The sequence below is a fragment of the Natator depressus genome, chromosome 7 (assembly GCF_965152275.1).
Source record: "Natator depressus isolate rNatDep1 chromosome 7, rNatDep2.hap1, whole genome shotgun sequence".
Classification (NCBI taxonomy): domain Eukaryota; kingdom Metazoa; phylum Chordata; order Testudines; family Cheloniidae; genus Natator; species Natator depressus.
In genome coordinates, this window is record NC_134240.1 from 64,484,540 (window position 1) to 64,506,759 (window position 22,220).

The following is a 22,220-nucleotide window of genomic DNA, read 5'->3' on the forward strand; positions in this document are numbered from 1 at the left end:
GACCCTTTCTGGGGGCAAGAGGACAGTTCAGTTTCCATGTGCATGCAAACTTCCTGCAGCTGATGCTAATGAGGGGGCTATATTACCAGTTCGGTTCATAGGTTTATTTTTTTATGCGAACAGCAATCTGCTGGGAACTGAACTGAGAGCAACCACTGAATTTCACGTACTGCAGAATACCTAACAGCCATCCAAAGGTGGTAACTACCCACAGGGACCAACCACTACTACCTAGGGCAAAGCCATTTCATTTAGCTGAGTTTCCACATTACAGTATTCATTTTATGAATGTGCTCTTCTGCCCTTTACAATTACAAAAATATGTATCAACTGAAAAAAAACTCGCAGCTTTTTCTTCACTTCCTCCTTTCCTGTCCCCACACTCACCTTCATCAATGAGAGGGTAAGGGAATCCCTACAGTTTCGTAGCAAAGCTTCACATTCAGTCAGTGATTTATTATCTAGTGCAATGCCATTAATCTGCATAAAAACAAGGGGAAATTAGCAAAACAAACCTAGCAGCATCCAATTGTCTTAGTTTACCTTCTATGAGACAGGCGAATGGTGGTTACACCAACAAAAAAAACAAAAAAACTGAAGCAGAAAGGAAAAATGTCAGTACCCTGGTAAATTGGATTATTTTTTGCATATCAGGGGAATGTGTCTTTTTCAGACACGAGAGATTTGCTCTAACCAGAACTATAATTACAGACTTCCTAATTCACTAGAGCTGGCATTTAATGTATGATTTTTCCACTGCATACACCTCTATTTATCTTTATATATTTGCATGAATCTACCCTCCCTGAGATCCGTTCCTCTGAATAAAATAGGTAACTACTTTTAAAGATATTATTCAGCAGATCACAGACCGCCAGCAGTTCCCAGAAGAGATAAGTAGCATCCTCGAGGAGACAAGAATCTAACCAGTTTCTTTAACTTGGTTCTGGAAGAGCAGGTATATCAGAGGGAGAGTCTTCTTAAGTTCAGAGGAAGTCTGAAGGTAAAGACAGGCCTTCATGGGATTTTGCAAATTGCAGGAGCACTTGTAGTTTAATCAACACATCCAGAAATGGAATGGAGACATAGGTCCACTTTTAAAGGAAGAATAGGCATAAGGTCATCCCGGATCATTTCTATTTCTAAACTCTAATGGAGGTCTAAAGAAGATTCCTTGAACTGCAGTCCTTGTATTAAGTCGTCTTACCTATCGTTTACTGTGAAAAGGGAAGGAAGTGAGATTGTCCACAATAGGAGAATTACTATAACTGAAGGATGAGTTACTGCAACCATACTTTCAAAACTTCACCAATGAAACTACTAAACATGGCCCGTATTTTCTATTACTCACCCAACCTACAAAGACCAACATGTTTATTCATTAGATCATGAAATTTAAAACAGAGAAAAACATGGTAAAATGAGTCAAATAAAAAGGTTTTAAAGAAAAGGAAATTTATTTTTTCATACTATCTGTGGTATTGAAATTACATTTGTTCTTTAGACTTACGGCAATTATTCTATCTCCCACAGCAAGGGACCCATCTTTGGCAGCAGGGCTACCGGGCACAACAGCAGCAGCAAATACTCCATTCTCTAAACTAATTCCACTATCTGAAATCCATAAAGATAAAACAAGTTCATTCCTGCAGTTCAAATAATTTAGCACGTATCTGACTTACCTGCATGAAAAAGGAAGCACATGTAATAAAAATGCAGTTGGAAATAAATTAGCTTAACTTCTAATAACATTTAAAAAAAAACACACACACAAAAACAATGGGAAAAGGGTTACAGATAACCCAAAATTTAATATAGCCTTACAAGCACTTTCTAGTGGAGAAAAAGATTGTAGGGATTTGCAAGCTTATTCAGCTGAACTCCTATAAACTTCCTTATAGAGGACAAACTAGAGGTGAGAAATGATACATAAGCAGTATTCATGCAAGAAATCTATCCTTAAGTCACTACTACTTGTTCAGTTAAAAAACAGCTAATGAGAACCCTTATCTAGGAAGTCATAACAATTCAAGCCAGTGGACTAATAGCTTGCCCTGAGCATTCAAATGTAAATAATTACCTTTATGCCCAGCAAGATTGATGTGCAGAGGTGTTATCACTTTCCCGCCTAAGGACTTCCTTCTTCGAACCACCATATTAATAACTCCTCCTCCATTAAGTACAGCTTTTATAACTTGCTTCTTATCCTTATTAGCAAGATCCACATCATTTATTTTCAGCAACCAATCATTCACTCTGGCAGTTAAAACAAAGGCAAGGAAGTCCATGTTATAACAATACTTTGCTGCACATTGCAAATATGCAATAATTAATTAAAAGGACCATAATACCACTAGCACAACCTTGATATGTCACCCTCAATTGTCTAACAGTCCCAATTTCTGAAAAAGGATGATGTTTCCCAGCATCTCTTACTGACATTGAGTAAGACCCAGGTCTTCCTGTTCCACCGCCATTGCTTACTCCACTAGCCCTCAGCGTCTCCTAGTCAAGTTACTGATCCTTGGACACCTCGTATCTAAAAATGTGCTGAGTGGAACTGCTGCGCAGGTACATTAAGCATTATTAGCTCCATGTTAGAGCTGGCCTAACTAAACACAGATATTTCAAGCAATATTCATAAGAGGTAGGTACTCTTGTAAAGTGAGTAACTCATGGTTATTATCTCAATAGTCAGGGCTCTACCACAGATTTTGGCAAGCCACTTAAATTTGCCGTTCCTCTGTTACCGCAAATATTTCATTGTTCTTGAAAACTGTCTCGTGCATGAGCCAATCTCAAAATCTACCTATGTTTCAAGTATTCTGATGTAATTTTGTTGGGCAGACATAGCATTTCATTAGACACTTGCAAAAAATTTCAAATGGGAGCCCTTTAATATCAGAGAGTATTCCCTTAAGTTAAACAAAAACGTCACAGTATGTTCCTTTTATTGAGACCTCAACTATAAAAATCTGAAAACATGAGTTACAAGGCAGGTGAAACCAGCCTTATAATAGGACTGTGGCTGCAACTTTAACTATGGAGAGGCTTCTTTCCATAATAAACCCTACACACATCTACAGAGCCTGGACAATAGCTCTGGTTCTACTGCTTCAAAACACAAGCCTCTACCACTTATGCAAAAGGAAGGTCTCTTCTAGCTTTGTGGTACAGACAACACAATTTTCCGTGAGCTTAACCAACCAAGAGAGAGCCAGATGCTTGCATAATCCATGATTCTACTTCCACTTAAGTAAGAGGCAAAAAACTTGAATTGACACACTGGCATCAGGACTGGGTCACAAACTATCCATAATCTTTCCCCCCCTCCCCAACTATAGCTTACCCACAAATTCTCAAGAAGATCTAAGTATATGGAAAGTTTGAAGAGACAGAAACAGGTTAAGTGTTGGAGGCAGACAAAGCAGCAGCAGACAAATGTCAACATTGCAAATTGGGATTTTTTTTTTTTTAAATGACCTGTAAATCAAGAATAGCTAGATTTCCATAATGCTTTGCAGACACCTTATTGCAATTTTTAGATCCAACCAATTTTCCAAGCCTAAGTTATTAGGGAGCTAAAACAGAACCCACTTAAAGTATGAAGAGGTGACCAACCATCCATAATATTTTGATTTTTTTTCCCTTTTACAACCAAAGCAAATTAAAATAAAAGTGTTTCCACATGGCATGCAAATGATTTACCAGTTAACACTGTACCTTAATCGACCATCTGCAATACTTCCTTTGTCTACTTTGGTGACAAAAATCCCACAGTCTCCAGGGAGGTATGGTTCATTCACACCTTCTGCCACATCAAAACCAAGTGCCTTCAAGTCCATATCCTCCTAATAAACATTGTTAATGATACAAGTGATTCAACTGGAATTCAAACTAATTTGCATTTGTACGTACATAGAAATTGTAAACTGAGTGCTTTTACTATGCCCTTATTTTATATCTTTGGTGCTTTAACAATATCTCAGATGTATAAATTAATATACACAGATTTCAGTTCCTCCCCCAGGTATTAAATTTATTAATACAACCTTGTTCACGGTCTTATTATTACCATTAGTGTTAGGAATTAATCTCCTTGTTTTAAAAAATATTATATATATTTTTTGTTTATTTATTTAGATATTTACAAACAAACACACACCCACACCCCCCATTTTTATATAAAGGTAACAGTTGTGTGGTTTACAAGATAAAATGGCAAAGTTATCTATGTTTTGCACTCCACAAAAGGGATAGATTTCCTGGAACAATGGTCTATTTTGATAATGTCTATCGTGCCTTAATGTGTTAGCTTTTCATATCTGACTGGTACGATATTTGTTGTAGATACTGCATTTATGGTATGTAACCACAATTAAAATTAATAAGGTTTAAAAATACATATTCAACAAACAGCATTATTTTTATAACCCATTGTACAAGGGATGTAATGACGAAACATGAACCAATTCATTCATATAAAACACTAAAGTATTCAATCTATCTTGGGCTTACTCTGTCTTTCTCAAACTCCACCACTTCTGTTTCCCATTCCAGAGAATCCGTGTCTATGGCTGAATCATGAGAACTGTGGGCTATCAACTGCCGAAACCTGGCTTCCTTTTCCAACTGGTTCTCCATCTTCTCTCTATGGAATGAAAGACGTGTGTTTATAGGTGATTCGGCAGCTCTCTTGTAAAGAAATGAATGAATGAGATTATGTACTTCACAGTTCCTTCTCTAATTTAGCAATACAATCTCTACTCAGTAAGTGGAAACCTGAACTCACTTTTAAAAACTTCATTTCCTTCATATTGTAATAATGTTCTCTTACATTAACTGAAGGAAACTTACAAACAGGTTCCATATATGAACATATAGAAAAAGCCTCTCAAGAAATATAGCAGTAGATTTCTCCCCCCAGATAAGCTGCTCCTAATACCAGGGGAGAAGTGGATGTGATTTCATACTGAAAATAAGATCTCCTATACCACTCTGAAAAATGTGATGCATGTTTTCTCCTCTTATTTATAATTCAGTGCAAATCTGAATGCAATGAACGAAGCTTCTGTGAAAGCCTGACTGCAGTAAAAGAGTCGCTTCAGTGCATTTCAACAGACACATTTAGTATGTAGACATGCTCAGAACATATTACACTTCTGACTGAACAGTAATCAGAATGGAGATTTTCTATTTTCTTATTTCCTGGAGGGTAACATGACGAACCAACCAGCTCCTTTTGCCCTTTGTCAATCTATAAATTCATCTACACATGAATCCTGTTGTGTACAATAGGGGTTTAAGATCCATTTTAATCTTAACGGAAATGATGGGTATATTGCAGGCAAAAGATTATGATAAGCCGGGGCACATAGTAATTATTTTGAAATCTCTCTCACCAGTAGATGTTCACTTGAAATTTTCTCTTTTTCTAACTGAACAGCTTTTTAAAAAGCATTAGAACTAATATAGTCTCTTAAACCTCAGACTGCAATAGAGCTTTTGATTACGGTTTAAGCTGAGTAAGTTACCGAAGTTAGCTGAACCAGAACGAGCCCTGTTTTGTGTTGGGGCAGTGCATCTACACTAAGGGGTTTGTGTACTAGTGTTATCTTAGTAACACGGATGCAGACTTCGCTTAAGTAGACAGGCCTGAAGAGTCTGTTAATTAAAGGTTTCTAGTATAAAAAGCATTCTATGCAATGAAATCATTTTATAACATACTTTAGTTCCTTCAGTTCACGCACAGCATCATTTTTTTGCTTTCTCATGTCATCGAGATTGCGAAGAGCCTCTGCCAAGTCACTCACAGCTCTGTCTCGCTCTCTCCTCAAGTTGTCACACAAAGTCCTTTGAAAATAACAGACGTTCAGGTAAAGCTTTAAAGCTGCAATTTACATTTACTAACTTAAAGAACCCTGAATCCTTATACCCAGTCTTGTTCTTTAGCCACTACAAAATCCTTCCGTTAGAAATTCCACTTTTGTACTTCGTGTTTATCTACAACAAAAGAGGTATTAGGTGTTTTGAAGACAGTAAGACGATGACTAGATCCTCTGAAATCAGGCTTCAGGTCCCTTGCTTTTTTAGACCATGGGTACTACAGAGTTGGCTACTATGTGTGGAGAAAGAGGTACCTTGTTACCACTCCAACTGCTGTGCTGATGGGCTCTGGAGGGATGTTTACCAGAGAGAAGTTAGTATGGCGATGAAGGGGTAGGTTGTTAAGAAGGATGTCTTGGAAGACCCTACCAAGTTAAAACGGGGTATCCCTCCTATTACTTAAGTACACTGTGATAAAATCATGCATTGCCTCAAAAAAGTTAAGATGTGCTATTAAAAACCGTTAAACTCTGAAAGAGTCAGCTGCACTACAAGAACACCATTGCCATTTAGCCATTGAGATTATGAAGAGCACTAGCATGTCATCTAACATATTTACCGTATGCTCTCTCTTTCCGCAACTATCTTGTCCCGTTCTTGAAAGGCCCAATCTCTCCGACATTTGGCTACTTCTGCTTCCTGGACGGATTCCTTTAGCTCCTGTGACATGGCCTCATATTGCTTCCGAAGCATTTCAATTTCTTTGTTAGCTCTTTCTATGTCCAATGTAGCAGAATCTTGTATCTATGAGTTCAAATATATAGAAATATTTATTTTATGTACAATTCATAGAATAAGTATGCCCACTAGGTTTTGTAACCCTAACTGCAGGTTTGTTATATGAAGGGCTTGGTCCTGAAATCCTTCCACAAACTAAACTAGCATTCAGTGGGAATCCCAAAATTTGTGGGAACTTTGCCTGTGTAAAGGGTTCAGGGTTGGCTCCAAGTATTTTAGTCAATAGGAACAGAGACCAGTCAAAAACTCATAGGACTGTGATCTATGGTAGAAGATTCTTCATCTTAGAGCAAAATCAATATACACTTCATATTTCAGTGACACCTTGCTGATTCATTGATCTGTTTTAGCACACAGACGGAAGATATCTAAGGACAGCTAGAAACAAGATAAACACAGTGAACAATCATGGCACAGACTGGCTGTTTTAGTGTCTACGACTGATCCTGTGACAGGCAGTAAAAACATCAGTAGTACTGATTTACAGTACACCTACCCTTGTGATTCACAATCCCCAATCTCCAAAGGAGGATAATGGATCTCCAAGCAGTTTTTGTTTGGATTCAGTGTTTTAGAAAAGATTTTATTTCTCCTTTAAAAAATAAATCCGCACCTCTCTACTATTGCAGATTTCGAACACCGAAGGAAATAACGACAATGACAATGCTGACTTAGAGAGAACACTTCCATGTGTGCACACAAGAGAAACAAGCTTATTTTAACACAACCACATTTCAAGCCCTAATCTTGCAGATAGTTACAAGTGAGCTTAACTTGACATATGTGAGTAGTCCCGATGAACTCAAAGGGACCACTCTCTTGAGTAAAGTTAAGGAACTGTGTGTCTGCAGGAACAGGGTCTAAATACATGTAGAGGGGTCCTACCAGTGCTAGGAGAGTCAATATACCCAGGACACCATACTTTTAGGGTTGTATGCCTCCCCAAATGGTTTTAATTGTAGCCATTCATGCTTAAAACCCCCAGCCACAATTCCAACCCACCACTCCAAAAAGTGTAATACTAATTCATGACAACTAACAGAAGCCACAAAAATTCACATCTTTCCTTTCATTGTGCTGTCCCACACATTGTCATTGTGCTGTCCTTTCCCGCTCTTCTACCCCACCCCCCACCTCATCCCTCAAAACCCCCAAATCAACCCACAACAAGTGAGATTTGACCCTATGTACCATGTATCCATCAGTGATTATATCACAGAGATCTCCACTCTGCTTGTTCAGGATCCTCCACTCCCCTTCGTAAAACAAAGGTAGACCCTAAGAAGTCACATTTCACTACTCTTGAGGATCTTGTGTTGGAGCCCTACAGTTCCTTCTCTGTGCCCTGGTATACACTTGGAGGGTGGAGGAGGGGAATCGATCTACGTTGAGTTCAGCTATGTGAATACCATAGCTAAAGTCAACGTACTTAGATCGACTTACCGTGGTGTCTTCACTGTGGTGAGTCAACTGCTGCTGCTCCCCCATCGACTCTGCCTGCGCCTCTCACGGCGCTGGAGTACAGGAGTTGACGGGAGAGCACTCAGGGGTCGATTTATTGCGTCTAGACTAGATGCGATCACTGCCCACTGATCTGGCGGATAGTGAAGACATACCCTAAATCTCCCCTGCTGTACAGATCCTTAAAATCCGTTGTCACAGCCATCTCTCATTCAGCAGAGGATTTTGTAGGGCTCCTCCTTTGGAGTCCATCAAATGCATCTCTCTACCTATCTGGGAGGTGGGGGCACAGTGCTGAGTGACAGGTACTGCCGGTCCTGCCTACATGAGGTATTTCCAAACTCATGCTGATCCTTTGAAGAAGGCTGCAAGTCAAGCCAAGGTCTCCCCATGTCAGTGGCTTTTGATGTGGTGAGATGGAGGAAAGCTTTCTGCACAACCAGACAGAGTTGGAGGCATGATAGCCAAATGAAAATAAAATGGTTCTGCACAGTCCAGTTGAATTCCGAGTTTTATTGCTCACTCGGATGCTGCTTCAAGATTGACAAATATACATGGCATAGAAAGCTGAGGATGGGGCAGTTTTTGTGGTGGAAAAAAAAGTCTATTATGATCAAGGATTGATACTATAATGAAATTAGATAAATGAAAATATGCCTCTCACACACAAAAAAACCCTTCTGAAGGATCTTAACTAATATAAATATTACTGTAAATCCTATAGTTCTTTCTCAAGAAAGAGAAGCAGGGATAATGTAGGATTTTACATATTACTACATTACAGTATAATTATGTATGTAATATATTACATAGAATAGATCTACAAACATGCAACACTGCAAGAATATTTTAGCTCTTCTGTATAATCATTACTAACAGCCACAGCTTGATGTGCTCCATCTATCCCCTTTAATGATCTGTATATCTTAGTGTGATTGAATGTAAAGAATTTATGCAGAACAGAAAATCTTTTTCGTCACACTTCATAGTGTTTCATTTATAAATTGCTTTATAAAGGTTTAAATTGTTGGCACACATAATAAGCATGTTACAGACATAAGTAGCTATATAACAGATATACACGAGCACGCCAGCAGAAGGTATTACAGATTGTTTTAAGTGACTGAGATGGGGCACAGGGGACCCATATCAGCAAAGAAGGGGTTAAGGAGTGCCTTTGGATCCACCTAGCCCCACCCTGCTAAACCTGCAGCCAATGCCAAGACAAGAGGGAGAATAAAAGACGACCACCTGGCTCAGTTCAGGGCTGACAGGCAAACAGCCAGACCCCAAGGAGCGAACAACACTCAAATAAGACACTAGTGGAGGAACCAAGCCCAAAGGAAAGGGCAGGGATGCGCCTCTCTACCCCTCTTCCCACCAGAAGATTGTGGGACAGCCTAGTGTTTGGGGACACTTTTTTTTTTTTTTTGGTTATTGAACATTTTGGGGTTTGAGCCCCTCAACCCTACCCAGAACTGGAATAAGACTGATCGGAAAACTAGCTCATGGAGCCTGCCTCAAATGGTGTCCTGGAACATCCACAAGGGGGTGATGTTCCAGCCACACTATTACTGTAACCTGCTGAACTATTGGGCTATAACAACCTGTTTACCATATATTAAAACCATCTATTAACCCTTTATAAATGAAAACTTAAAAACTGTGACTGATTGATTTATTTTAAACAAGTAGCCTAGTCACTCCCCCTCTTAAGGAGTGCATGCACGCATGCATATGAAGCATTCTTCATTGAAATTAAAAAAAAAAAAAAAAAAGCTTTGTACCAAGTCTTTTACAAGCATGCCGAATGGCATTTACACTCTTTGACCTAAAAAGAAAAAGCCATCTACAAACACAGCCAGTACCTGACGAGCTTGGTAATATTCCCTTAGCAGATGGTCTCTCTGGATGATAGCTTCTGTTCTCTCTTTCCTGGCAACATCTCTTTCTTCCTTCACTGTCTCTATATCCTTGCAAGCTTGATCAAGTTCCTTCTGGGCCTCAGCCTTGTCCTTCACTTCATGACAGTACTTTTCCAGCAACTCATTCCTCTCACAAATTGCTCGATCTCTTTCCACTAGAGCTGAGTTTAGCTCCTACAACGAGACCCATTGTTTGCAGGGTGTTAGGTACAGAGCAATATTTCTTCTTTCCAGTTGAATACACATTGACATCTTAACGAACATTCTGCAAAATGGGGAATTGTATAGCTCTGTCCCCCTATTAAATACAGAGAAAGAATAGCTAACAACATTCAGCAAAGTGTTAAAACTGCCATGCCACCACCTTTAAACACCCTGCTGTCTGAATAATGAAGCACATAATCTAGGAACACTCAGGGCTCTGAGAAACCTGGAGAGAGTACATTTGTTGCAAGTCCTCAGGAGTCCTGGACAGCCACTCAGATTTAACACAAAACAATCATATTACATATTTTAAACGTATTTTTATTCAATGTTGTAATTACATAGTGCTATACAGCTCTCCTTTGCAGAACGTGAGCACAAACCTTTCCCTTTCGTGTTATTTCAAAGCAATTTCCTTCATTATTGCATGGCTGAGATAATATTTTCCAACCTAAGTGAATGAGTGCCCTGAAGCTTCACAGACGTTTTAAAGGGACTTGAGAATGTTACAGCGTAAGACACCAATTGTGTGTACATGTGAAATGTTACAATTATAAGATAAGAACATGACGTGCCATAAAATACTGTGAACAATACATTATGTCGAGTGTAGCATACGAGTCACCTGCGAGGTGTGAACATACTACTTCATGGGCCTGTGCAACACCATGAAGACAAAGAGTTATTCTTAGGAGACTTTAAATAGAACTGTTAAGATCTTAAAAACAATTCTGCTGTTATATACCACCAGAGATTTCTGTCTTGTAGTTGGAGCAGGAGACTTGCACCAGGGCTCCTCGGTTCTATTCCCACCACTCATACAGTCTGTGAGACCCCGAACAAACCACTTGTCCTGATTTTCTGAGGAGCTGACTTCAGTGGGAGCTGGGGTTGTTTAGAACCTCGGGGAAAAAAATCAGGCCCACCACATCAGTTTGTCGCCTGGCTTGAATAATTCCTCTGCAGAAAGTGTTTTGAGATCCTTGGATAAAGGTGATATAGAAGTAATAAAGCTTCATCAGTGTTCAGCAGAGCCAAAAGGCCAACAAAGCACTGGGGCAGAGGAATAATTCCTGACAAGGCTTTTAAATATTAGAAAATCATACTTTAAAAAACTTTGGAAAAATTAGGCATTGCCATAGTTTTCTCAGAGGTGCTCAAGCAGACATAAAATAAAGCAACTGGCTGATTTAGAACAGACATCTCCTCTCACTAACCAATAGTACGGCCTTCTTTCCGCTTTATTTGTTTTATGTGGTTTAGACGGAACAGCAACCTGACAGTACAAGACCAAATATCATCTGATGCCCATCAAAACAATTCCCGATAGAAAATGCAGCACTCTGGCCCTGAAGAATCATTCTGCATGGCACCAGCACGATGGCTGAATAGGGTGGAAGTGTTAAATTCCACACAATGCTGGGAAAGCAAGACTTCTGGATGTAAGTTGGTGAAAACAGAGACTACCAGTGTGGCAGGGAAGTTTGCTAACATGGATCACCAGAGAATTCTCTTCTCTTTAGCAAACAGAAATGGATGCTGTAAATATAAAAAACAAACAAACAAAAAAAAAAACAAACTGTGGGACTTCAGTCCCAAATCCCAGCTGAAGAGTTTATACTATTCTCTTGGTAAACAAGAACTGCCATATTGCAGCTATTATTTACAAAAGGTACTGCTACAACTTTTAGTGTGGGACAGTGCTAATAATGATTGGGCAAGTATTGCTCTTTCTTGCTCAATTTGCTTCTGCCTACAGGTATGTAAAACTCAAATTACACTGTTTCATTGTTATATAATCAGATGGAGAATGTAGATAGTTCCCAGGCAGAAAGTGAACTGCTCTTTGCATCTGTTATAAAAATTCTTACTCTTGTAGGAAGTTTTCAAATGTGAATACATTTGTGATGAAGAACCCTGTAAGATACAAGAGTGAATACAACTTGTTCGCCAAAGGAAAAAGCCAACCGAATTGCTGAGATAAAATATTATATACCCAGGTAGTTGCTTGTGCACCCCCATCCTAAAAGTAAAATGGTATGGCAGGCTACCTGAGCCTGCAAAAACAAACAAAAATCCCTTATCGTAAGCTCTGTGTATGGCTTAAATCATTGGACTCTTGCCTGAAATTGTCCACAGTAAGAAAGCTTAATTCCATTTTCCTACTTTTGATTTGTTCTATCACCTGTGTGCACCATAGATTTCAGAAGTGTCTGGATATGGTTTAATCCATTTGTGTTTGAGCAAGCAGGACCCCATGAAGATTTAGAAACTAGGGAGTAGCACTAGGTCTGAGAGTTCATGGCTCATTAATCTTTAAAAGCTAAAATTATTTTAAAAAAACCCTAGCTTTGATAGCTTTTACATTTTAGAATAGCACAAAAACTGCATCACTATACACAGATGTACTAGGATGAACATTTAAAACAGTTTAAATTGATGCAGTGCTGTTTTAGACAAATAGCTATGACCATAATACATGACCGTCATAACTGCAACATATCACTAGGTGGAGCTACACACAATAGGAAGCAATTGCAGTATGATATATAGTCAAACTCGTTGAAAGGATAATCCCGTTTACGTGGGATTCTCATGCATGGTACTCCAAGCGGAAGTGTCACTTGATCAATAAACCACCTCTATATCCCTCTCAAATTCCTGCCCAGGTACTAGATCCAGTCAGAACTAGATAAATGCAAGTTCAGATGGTCAGCATTACATAACAAAGGAACACCCTGCTCAGAGGCAGAATATCCCCATAATTATAAAGAAAAACTGAAGTGCCAGCACAGTAATGTTAATTTATATTAGTGGTTCTGAAATTTTTTTTTTTTTTACTGGTGACTCCTTTCACATAGCAAGACTCTGAGTGCGACCCCCCCCCCCATAAATATATAAAAAATAGTTTTTAATTTAACACTATTATAAATGCTGGAGACAAAGCGGCGTTTGGGGTGGAGGTTGACAGCTCACGGCCTCCCATGTAATACCCTCGTGACCCTGAGGGGTCCAGACCCCCAGTTTGAGAACCCCTGATTTATATAATTAAAAGAGTTGTTCAAGCAAAAGCTACGGCAGCAGCCTCACTATACAGACACAGGAATTCTATCTGACCTTAAAAAAAAATTCATAACATTTTATTTTAAAAAAATATGTCAGCAACTAGCATCTTGTTCATCAGGATTATGTCCTTCTTCCTGTCCCTATTCAACTACTCATCCAAGTGCCCTCAAGATCGTGAGCTAACTCTCCAGGAATGCTTGTTTGTTTTATTTTTTAATCCTATGCTTAATAAGCACCCATGCAAATTGCTGTAGGAACTGTGTGGATTGTTAAAACAAATTATGAGTGTTCAGTCAACTTTGGGTGAGATTTACAGAAGTTACCCTTACCCTGCTATCACTGAAGTTAATGGTAAAACTACGATTGTCTTCAATGGGATCGGAGTTAGGCCAACACTGAGAGCTTCTGAAAACCCCACCTTTTAGCTATGTCTATGGTGCTGCAGCTGTGCCTCTGTAGAGCCATAATACGGACCCTTCCCATATCAATGGAAGGGGTTTTTCTATCAATGTAGTTAATCCACCTCTCTGAGTGGCGGTACCTAGGTCAACAGAAGAATCCTTCTATTTACCTCGCCATATCCACACTGGGGTTAGGTTGACCTAACTATGGTGTTCAGGGTGCAAACATTTTCACAGCTGAGTGACATAGCTAGGTCAATTTTTTTTTTTTATTTGTTTTTAAGTGTAGACTAGGCCTTATTGATTTAGGTTCCAGATAGCTAGCACCTACCAAGTTCAACTGTTAGGCCAAAGTTTTTTTAACTTGGTTGTTTGAGTGTTGGCTACATAGCCTAACCCATATTTATGTACCTAAATAAGAGAGATCTGGTTTTCAGAAGTGCTGCAGTTGGATAATTTTTTGTAAAGGATTATGTGTGATCAATGACAAGCGTGTGAAAGAAAAGCCAAAAAAAAAGGATTTATGGGCACTAGAAAAATATTTGGTCATATGTGAATCACCTAAGCAAAATATTTGAAAACTGAATGACCAACTGAATACTATTTTACTATTTAGCAGCACGCTGCATTTGTAAATCCTACAAACAGCATTCGTGTTTTAAACATTAAGCATATATTGCTGAAGTAATACTGCTTTGGGATTAATATGACTTATAAAGCAGTGCCTGCATTTTTGTAAATCACAGTGCCAAATATCCTCTAATTTTGAGAGGCTAAAGGGCAAAGAACAGGGGGCATAATTGTAGTCTTTGAGTAGATGTTAAAATGAGGCTGAGAGTCTATTTTATAATGCTAGGGCTTTTTTCTTAATAGATAATACCCAGATGTGTCTCTCTTAGCTACAAGTTAAAAATGAAAGAAAAAAATTATATATCTGAGTTCTATCTATTGTTATACAGTGCATCACTTGCTGGATACAAAAGGTTGGCTTGTTAAAATGAGGAATTTGAAGTGAACTGAACAGAACAAATCAAGTGCATAGCAGATTGCAGCTGACAGGTACTCGATGGTATTCAATAAAGAGTGCCGCCAGGAGAACGTCAGCCAGGACTTTCCTTTTCACAATGAAGCCATGTTTCCCATCTATCGGGCACACATTTTTTTTTGCACAGCTGCAAGAAGGCACTGGTAAAACCGCTTTATCCTCCCACCCACAACAAAATGGTCCCTTGGTACCTGTCTTAAAGCTTCCATCTCTTCACTAGCCACTCTTTTCTCTGAGGAAGTGTTTTTCAGTTTGGACTCTGCAAGCTCTAGCTCAGTTTGAAGCTTATCCACCTCTTTGATCACTTGGTCTCTCTCACTCATTATGAGGCGATACTCATTGAAAACAGAGTCTCTCTCTTCCTTGTACTTCTCTGCATCCTTCACTGCCTTCAGCTGCATTGTTTTGAACCGCGTCACTTCTGACTGTAACCGCTCCATCTCTCTCTGCAACTCCTTGTTCTGCGCAGTTGCTTTGCTTAGCTCTTGCTGAATTGACTCAAACCTAAACAAAAAAAAGAAACAAAGACGCTTCCATCATTCTGCATTTTCCTTTTATAGAGCTGGTGAAATGTAGGGCTGGAAGGGACTCAAGAAGTTAACAAGTCCAGCTCCTGGCACTGAGGCAGGGCCAAGTAAACCTAGATCATCCTTGACAGGTGTTTGTTCAACCTGTTCTTAAAAACTTCCAATGATGGGGACTCCACAATCTCCCTCGAAAGGTTATTCCAGAGTTTAACTACCTTATCATTAAAAAGTTTTTTCTAATGTCTTGCTTACATCTCTCTTGCTGCAGATTAAACCTATTACTTCTTGTCCCACTTTTAGCAGACAAGGGGAACAATTGATTATTATCCGCTTTGTAACAGCCCTTAACTTATGTGAAGACTTACCAGCTTCTCTCTCTCAGGACTAAACATGCCCCCCCCCCTTTTTTTTTTTAAACCTTTCTTCATATGTCAGGTTTTCTAAACCTTTTATCATTTTTGCTTCTATCCTCCAGATAATCTTATTGTAGTGCGCATCTATACAACTAAATGCTTCTTACATGTTCAAGAGTATCCATTAAACAGTGCAGTAAACAGCAAAACTTTGCAGAACACCTTTTTTTAAAGGGCATCCATCCACACTACAAACGTACAGCGGTATAACTACATCACTCAGGGTGTGAGAAATCCACACCCATGAGTGACAGAGTTATATCAACCTCACCCTGGCGTAAACTGCGAACATTGAAGGGAGAGCTTCTCCCATCAGCCTAGCCACTGCCTCTCACAGAGATAGATTAACTGCGCCAACGAGAGAAGCTCTCCCGTCAGCATAGTAGCATCTTCACTAAAGTGCTATAGCAGTGCTGTACGTGCAGACAAGCCCTTAGTGTACGAGTGCAGTCCTTTTCAACCATTTCTGTCCCAGAAGACCCCCCACCCCCATCTCCAGAACTCCTGCCCCACCTGGCCAGAACCCATTTAGAGATATGAGAAGGCTGGGTGTTTGCAACTGAAGATTTGTAATTAAAACAGGAAAAACATGCACTTGATGCACAGAAGCAGTAAAAATAAAGCAAATAATTTTTTTATAATGTATATAAAATGTGATCAATAATAATTCTGAAAATACACCATTACAGAAATTGATGATCTGTTTTTGCCTGAAATAATGTGTTCTGTTCTGGGCACTCCATCCTGGAAAGGATATAGCAAAGGCGGAGGTGGGGGGAGAAATGGGCATCGGAAATTACCAGTGCCATTGTTTAGAAAGGAGATAAATTAGAGGTGTGGAAAATGTGGGGGATAAGGACAGTAAATTGGATGCTCCCATTTGCCTTATTCTGATAAGAGAACAAAGGGTCATCAGCTAACTTAAGGGCAACAAATTTAAATTTGATTTTAAAAAGTATTTCTTTTTAACACAACATGTAGTTAATATGTGAAGTTTATTGCCACAAGGTATAAGAGGCCAAGAGCTTAGTGAGATTCAGAAAAGACTTAGATGTCCATATGAATAATAAGAGCATCCACAGTTATGTTGATAGAATTTAAAAAATAATGAAGGATATAAATCCTCATGCTTCAGAGCATAAGCCAACCACTAACTGATGGGAGTTCGGAAGAAACTTCTCCTAGGAGCATATTCTTCCATAATTTTACACAAAGGGATTTCTTTGCACCTTTTTTCCTGAAGCATCTGGTTATTACCAATGGCAGAAACAGGGTACCTGCCTTAATAGATCTAGTCTGATTCAGCATGGCAATTCCTATATGCCTCTAGCATATTTTGTGTTCTCACACAAACACTTAGTATGATCTAGACATGGTTCTTGTGCAAGCCAGTATACCATGCTTTGACCCTGGAAACCAGAACTCTAAGCCTGATTGTCAGGCTGTGCCAGGCTCTGGGCCTATCAGGTAAGCAGGGAATGCTACCTAAGATATTTAGTTGAGGGCACCTGGAAATTTAAAGCATCTCCATGCCATTAGACATCTGTCAGTAATTTGCAAGTGTCTCCCCTGCCATTAGTGCAGATTAAAGAATCTCCTTACAGATCACCAGTCTGTAGACAACAGAAAAATCTACTGTTAAGTACTTTATTTTATTTTATTTTTCTTTTGGAGTTGTGGGCAAACCTGAGGATGAGACTGCACCTTACCGGGCATAGATAACACATTAAAAGCCTGTGAGAGACACATACGTGATATATAACCTTGTGGCCGTGTGCATTCCAAGCACCATTATGGTCACAGAGAAGGGAATGGGGGGAAAAAATTTAAATCAGTATCTGCCGAATGGAAACGGGGCATCAGCTATAAAGAGGCTACATGATATAAAGATTGTTTTTTTTAAGCAGAAGAAAAAACACTTGAGCCATCAGGAAGTATCTAAATGGGGGAGGAAAATCATATCCTCTGTAGAGGATTCTTCTATCTGTTAAACTATCATAATAAGGATAGCTAAGTAGATATACAATGAAGTTTCATGTGGAAAACCTGGCTTCAGAACTGACCTTGAGCCGACTGCTCTCTGCCTCCAAGGAGGAAAGAGCAAGAGACAGCTGGCATCACACTTTCACAGCTCAGAGGCTTCCTATTCTATCCACAGGGTCAGTACTACCAAGCCATGTTTTGTTAAACAAAAACAAAAGCAATTTAGACTCTGCTTAAACATGTTTTTAAACCAAATTGCAGTTAAAAAGTGCTGAAGTTTGCAAGTTTTGTCGCGAGTTAGTCCTTAAGCTAAACTGCAGATTTGGTACATTTGATACTCTGAAAAATGAATTTTGAAAAGAGCAATATTTCATGCTTAAAAACAATATACTGACCATGCACAAGGATTATTTTCAAGCTGTTTTTAATTATAAATTTACCATTCAGTTAAATATATTTTTGATTGAATGGTTATGAAGAGGGAAAAAGAAGTCACAAGCGAAGAGCTAACAGGTTAAAACCCCATAACTATGCACTCACAAAAAAAACAAAAAAAACACCCATACAAAATGAATAAAAACACAATGAAATAAGTTCCTCAGTTCAATTAACTCGCTTTCTCATATGCTACTGCAGTTCCTCAAATTCCCCAGACTTCACATTCCAGTGCTACACTATAATACCACACAACACAATAGATTTACTAACAGACTTCATTTCTTCATCAGGACTCTTTCAGTGACTATACAGTACTAACCTTGAGCGGAGTATTCCATATACCTCGTTAAGAGCCAGTATATTATGCAAATCCCCAAGCAAGTAGATTCCAGAATTTAAATAGAAGTCTGCGTATAAAATTTACTTCCTCTCTAAAGAGGAATCCTATAGAACAGGACTATAACATCGGTCACCAAGGCTTTGTCAATATAACCAGAGTTCCCGCACTGCTCACGACAGCACATTAAGCTTTTGCACACTTCCAGAAGTCAACAAAGCAGGTACAAAACGTTGCCAGTTTAAACTTCTGATGCATCACAGATACATAAATGGCAATGCAAATGTGTCCACGCCGCAGCCCTCATCCCAGCTAACAGAGAGTTCTGTGTTCACGAGATGATGGGAGGAAATTGGAAAACCGTGAGAGAGAATTTTAGACTTTCAGCTCTGACCCTCATAAGGTTATCCCTAACTTATGGCAGGAAAAACCCATGGCACCCCCAGTGGCAGATTTAGAGTTAGTGTGGCCCTGTGCTCAGCTTCATTTTTGGGGTCCCTCTCCTTGGGACCCAACCACGAAAAAGAACAGTCTCTCTTATCTTCCTCCCACCCCCGTTTTCCATTCTTTTTTTCTTCATCCTCCTCCTATAAGTAATAGGAAGTAAATGAAAATAAAGTGAGGTACCTTGATTAAGTTAGGCTACAAAAACATTTTTCCCACAGACCACTTGAAAATCGCTCAGGGTCTCGGCGAACCACTTAATGATCTTTCCAAATATTGTTTGTACTATTAGCTAACTATTGTAAAGGGGGGAGAAATGTGTGCCGTGGAAGTGCAGGAGCCCCGCCCCTTCTCTGCCTCCTCCCCTGAGCGCTTTGCAGCCCCGCTCCTCCCCTTCCCTCCAGGAGTGACCTGAGCGCTAGCAAACAGCTGTTTGGCAGCAGGGGAAGCGTTGGGAGGGGCGGGAACATGGCACGCTCAGTGGCTGCCGGTGGGGGTGGAGCCTGCAGCAGGAGCCCCAGGAGCTGGCAGGACCAAGCTTCTGCCCCCACAGAGTCGGGCCCCGTGCCAGGGCACCCTGTGTTTCACTGTAAATCCACTCTGGGAACCCCCAACTCACCCACACACATCCTTTTCAGGTCTTCTCTACACTTGTACATTTCTTACCCCCTTTTAAGCAGTGGTGTAAGCCATTCAAGATCTAGCGTAAGCCATGCACAGGGTAGAGTTAGATGACATGATGCTAAAAATGCCTGTGCCCACTCTGTGCCAGCATTTACCCAGCTGGTAGCCCTGCTAAAGAACAGGTCAGAAGTTTCCTAGTGAAGATACACCCTCACTGGCTTCTGTTCAGCAGACTCTAACCCATGATGCCGTCAGGCTGCAGCATACAGTCTGAGATACCATTACAGCACCATGAAGGTTTTCACCAGGCATGGGGCCCTCTTCATTAGCTAAAACTCCACTCCCAGAACAAGAACTCTACCTGGCAGCCTATGTTTATGCTACAATGGATTCATCATCTATTGAGTTGAGTTCATTAAACCTGGCAAACAAAGCCCCAAACCTTTCAGGTTTGACAACAACTAATGTACCCTTTAATGGACATTTGACTCCCCTTAGACAGGAGTCAAGTACAGCTGAGAAGAAAGAATAAACCCCTGTGAACCACAAGTTTTCTTAGATGAACTGAAGGACAGTTTTTACAGGATTTTACATAGATAAAAACATAATCCTGGGAAAGGCTGGGCAGGACAATAATTTCCTCTCAATGATTTTTAGTCCCTGAAGTTGTGTGGGGGTGTGTGTGTGGAGTTCTTTTTGTTTTTTTTACATACTGACTAAGGTGCCTTCCACTGTAGATACACAAATGTTTAGAAAAATACTGGTTTATGTTACCATCTCTTTAAAATGCCACTCAGCAGCAGAATTGGTATCGCCTACACAATGTACATGTAAGTCACCAAAAGCTGCCTATACCTTCTAAGAGAGGAGGAATACTGCTGCTGGACATGTATTGCTGTGTCCCTCTGTTTCATTAACATGTCAATCTGCTTCTGAAGACGCCTGTTCTCCTCCTCAGTCTGTTCTAGCCGGCTAAGGTCTGTATTGTGGCTTGCTATCTTCTCATTGTACCGTTTCCTTAACGCATCATAATCCTTTTTCACACCTTCTAGCTTGTCCATTGCTGTATCATAGAGTTTATTTAGTATCTCTGAGGATCCATTCTGTTTCATAACCTAACAAACAAACAAAAGGATAATTTCAGTAAGAGGTACACATAAAAGAGACTTTTCACTTGTTTTTAAATAGTATGAATATCTTAGGAGACCTGTTAACATATGAAAACTACTTAACGTTTTTTGCTTACTACTTAGCTACTTTCCTCCTCAAACTCAATGTCCATGAAAAAACATTTAAGTTGAATTAGGCCATTTTGAAAAGGAAATCTCTACATACAAGATTCTTAGCTTCAGGCTGGTAATACTCACATTCAATACATTTAGATGGAAAAACATGACTGTACCAATAGTCCTATAAAAATTGTTTTGCTATAGACAAGCAATCTAAATAAAAGGGCAAAAAAGGTACCAACAGTTAGTCTTAACACATGGGTCTTAAAAAAATAAAAATAAAAAACCACAACATTAGACAAGGAGATATCTAACTTAGTTTACTATTACTAGTTGAACAAATAGTGATAACTTTTCCACATTTCAGCTGCCAAATTATAAAGCACTACCCCAAAACATAACTTTGGAAGCTGTGATAATAGTGATTAATACTTCATTTTACCAGTCTCACTCACAACGACAATTCAAACTCAAATAACTTAAATTTCAAAAGATGAAAGGCTAGTCTGGGTAAGATTTACATGCAGTCATGCATTTCAATATACATAGTTATTTCATCTTAAAAACATCTAGTAAAGACGCATTTGTTCAGAAAGCTACCCATAGCTAGATTATTTTGCTCCCAAAAATATTGTGAGTTTTATGTTTAAAAGGGTCAAATCTAGCCTAAAGTTTAGATGCATTTGAGGAGGGTACTAGAGAAAAACTTAAAAGGAATACTTTCATAAAATACTTCCCGCAGCTCCCATTGGCTGGGAACAGCGAACCGTGGCCACTAGGAGCTGCGGGCAGCCGTGTAAATGTAAACAAACTGTCTGGCGGCCTGCCAGCGGATTACCCTGACGGGCTGTGTGCGACCCGTGGGCCGCAGGTTGCCCACCACTGCTGTAAGGAGAGATTGCTGACAGTTTCATTGCAAGGACCACAAATACAGAGAGAAACCTTGTGGATCACTTCCCCTCCCTTTCATGATCACACAGACTACTAGTATACCATTTGCAATTGCCCAACACTCCCTTGGCAATTATAGGTAAGGCTATGATTTAGTCATGGGTATTTTTAGTAAAAGTCATGGACAGGTTGTAGATAATACCCAAAAATTCACAGCCCTTGACCTGTCCTTTACTTTTACTAAAAATACCCATGACTAAATCTTGGGGAGGGGGGTGTCACTGCCCAGGGGTGGGCAGTGGCACCAGCTGCCGGGGCTGACGAGCAGTGGCTATTCCAGCTTCCCCCGGGACCGCTGCTTAAGCGGTCCCCAGAGCCACACAAGCAGCGACCGGAGCAGTTGGCTATGGGCAAGCCCGAGCAAGTGGCTGCAGAGCTGCTCCAGCAGCAGCCGGTGTGGCTGTCCCTGGAGCCAGCTGCTTGGGAGGCCCTGGGGTCAGCCACACTGGCCGCTGCAGAAGACACGAAGGCTGCGGAAAGTCATGGAATCCGTGACCTCTGTGACAGACACGGAGCCCTAATTATAGTCATTGCTGGCTCCTTAATTC

At 39.9% G+C, this 22,220-nt stretch overlaps 1 protein-coding gene across 3 annotated transcripts in view; it reads right to left on the reverse strand.

Annotated features, from left to right (window-relative positions):
* DLG5 (discs large MAGUK scaffold protein 5) overlaps positions 1-22,220 on the reverse strand; it is a 199,973-nt gene that overhangs the window by 40,101 nt on the left and 137,652 nt on the right. For all 3 annotated transcript variants that reach the window (XR_012640280.1, XM_074958658.1, XM_074958660.1), the window contains exons 6-15: positions 20,348-20,607; positions 14,918-15,230; positions 9,954-10,184; positions 6,446-6,630; positions 5,728-5,853; positions 4,519-4,651; positions 3,724-3,851; positions 2,081-2,256; positions 1,511-1,614; positions 388-480 (exon numbers count right to left, since the gene is read on the reverse strand). Coding sequence is in view for 2 of the 3 variants with exons in the window: in XM_074958658.1 (XP_074814759.1) it covers positions 388-480; positions 1,511-1,614; positions 2,081-2,256; positions 3,724-3,851; positions 4,519-4,651; positions 5,728-5,853; positions 6,446-6,630; positions 9,954-10,184; positions 14,918-15,230; positions 20,348-20,607 (1,749 nt within the window). In the remaining variant the exon portion in view is untranslated. The remainder of the gene's footprint in view (positions 1-387; positions 481-1,510; positions 1,615-2,080; positions 2,257-3,723; positions 3,852-4,518; positions 4,652-5,727; positions 5,854-6,445; positions 6,631-9,953; positions 10,185-14,917; positions 15,231-20,347; positions 20,608-22,220) is intronic.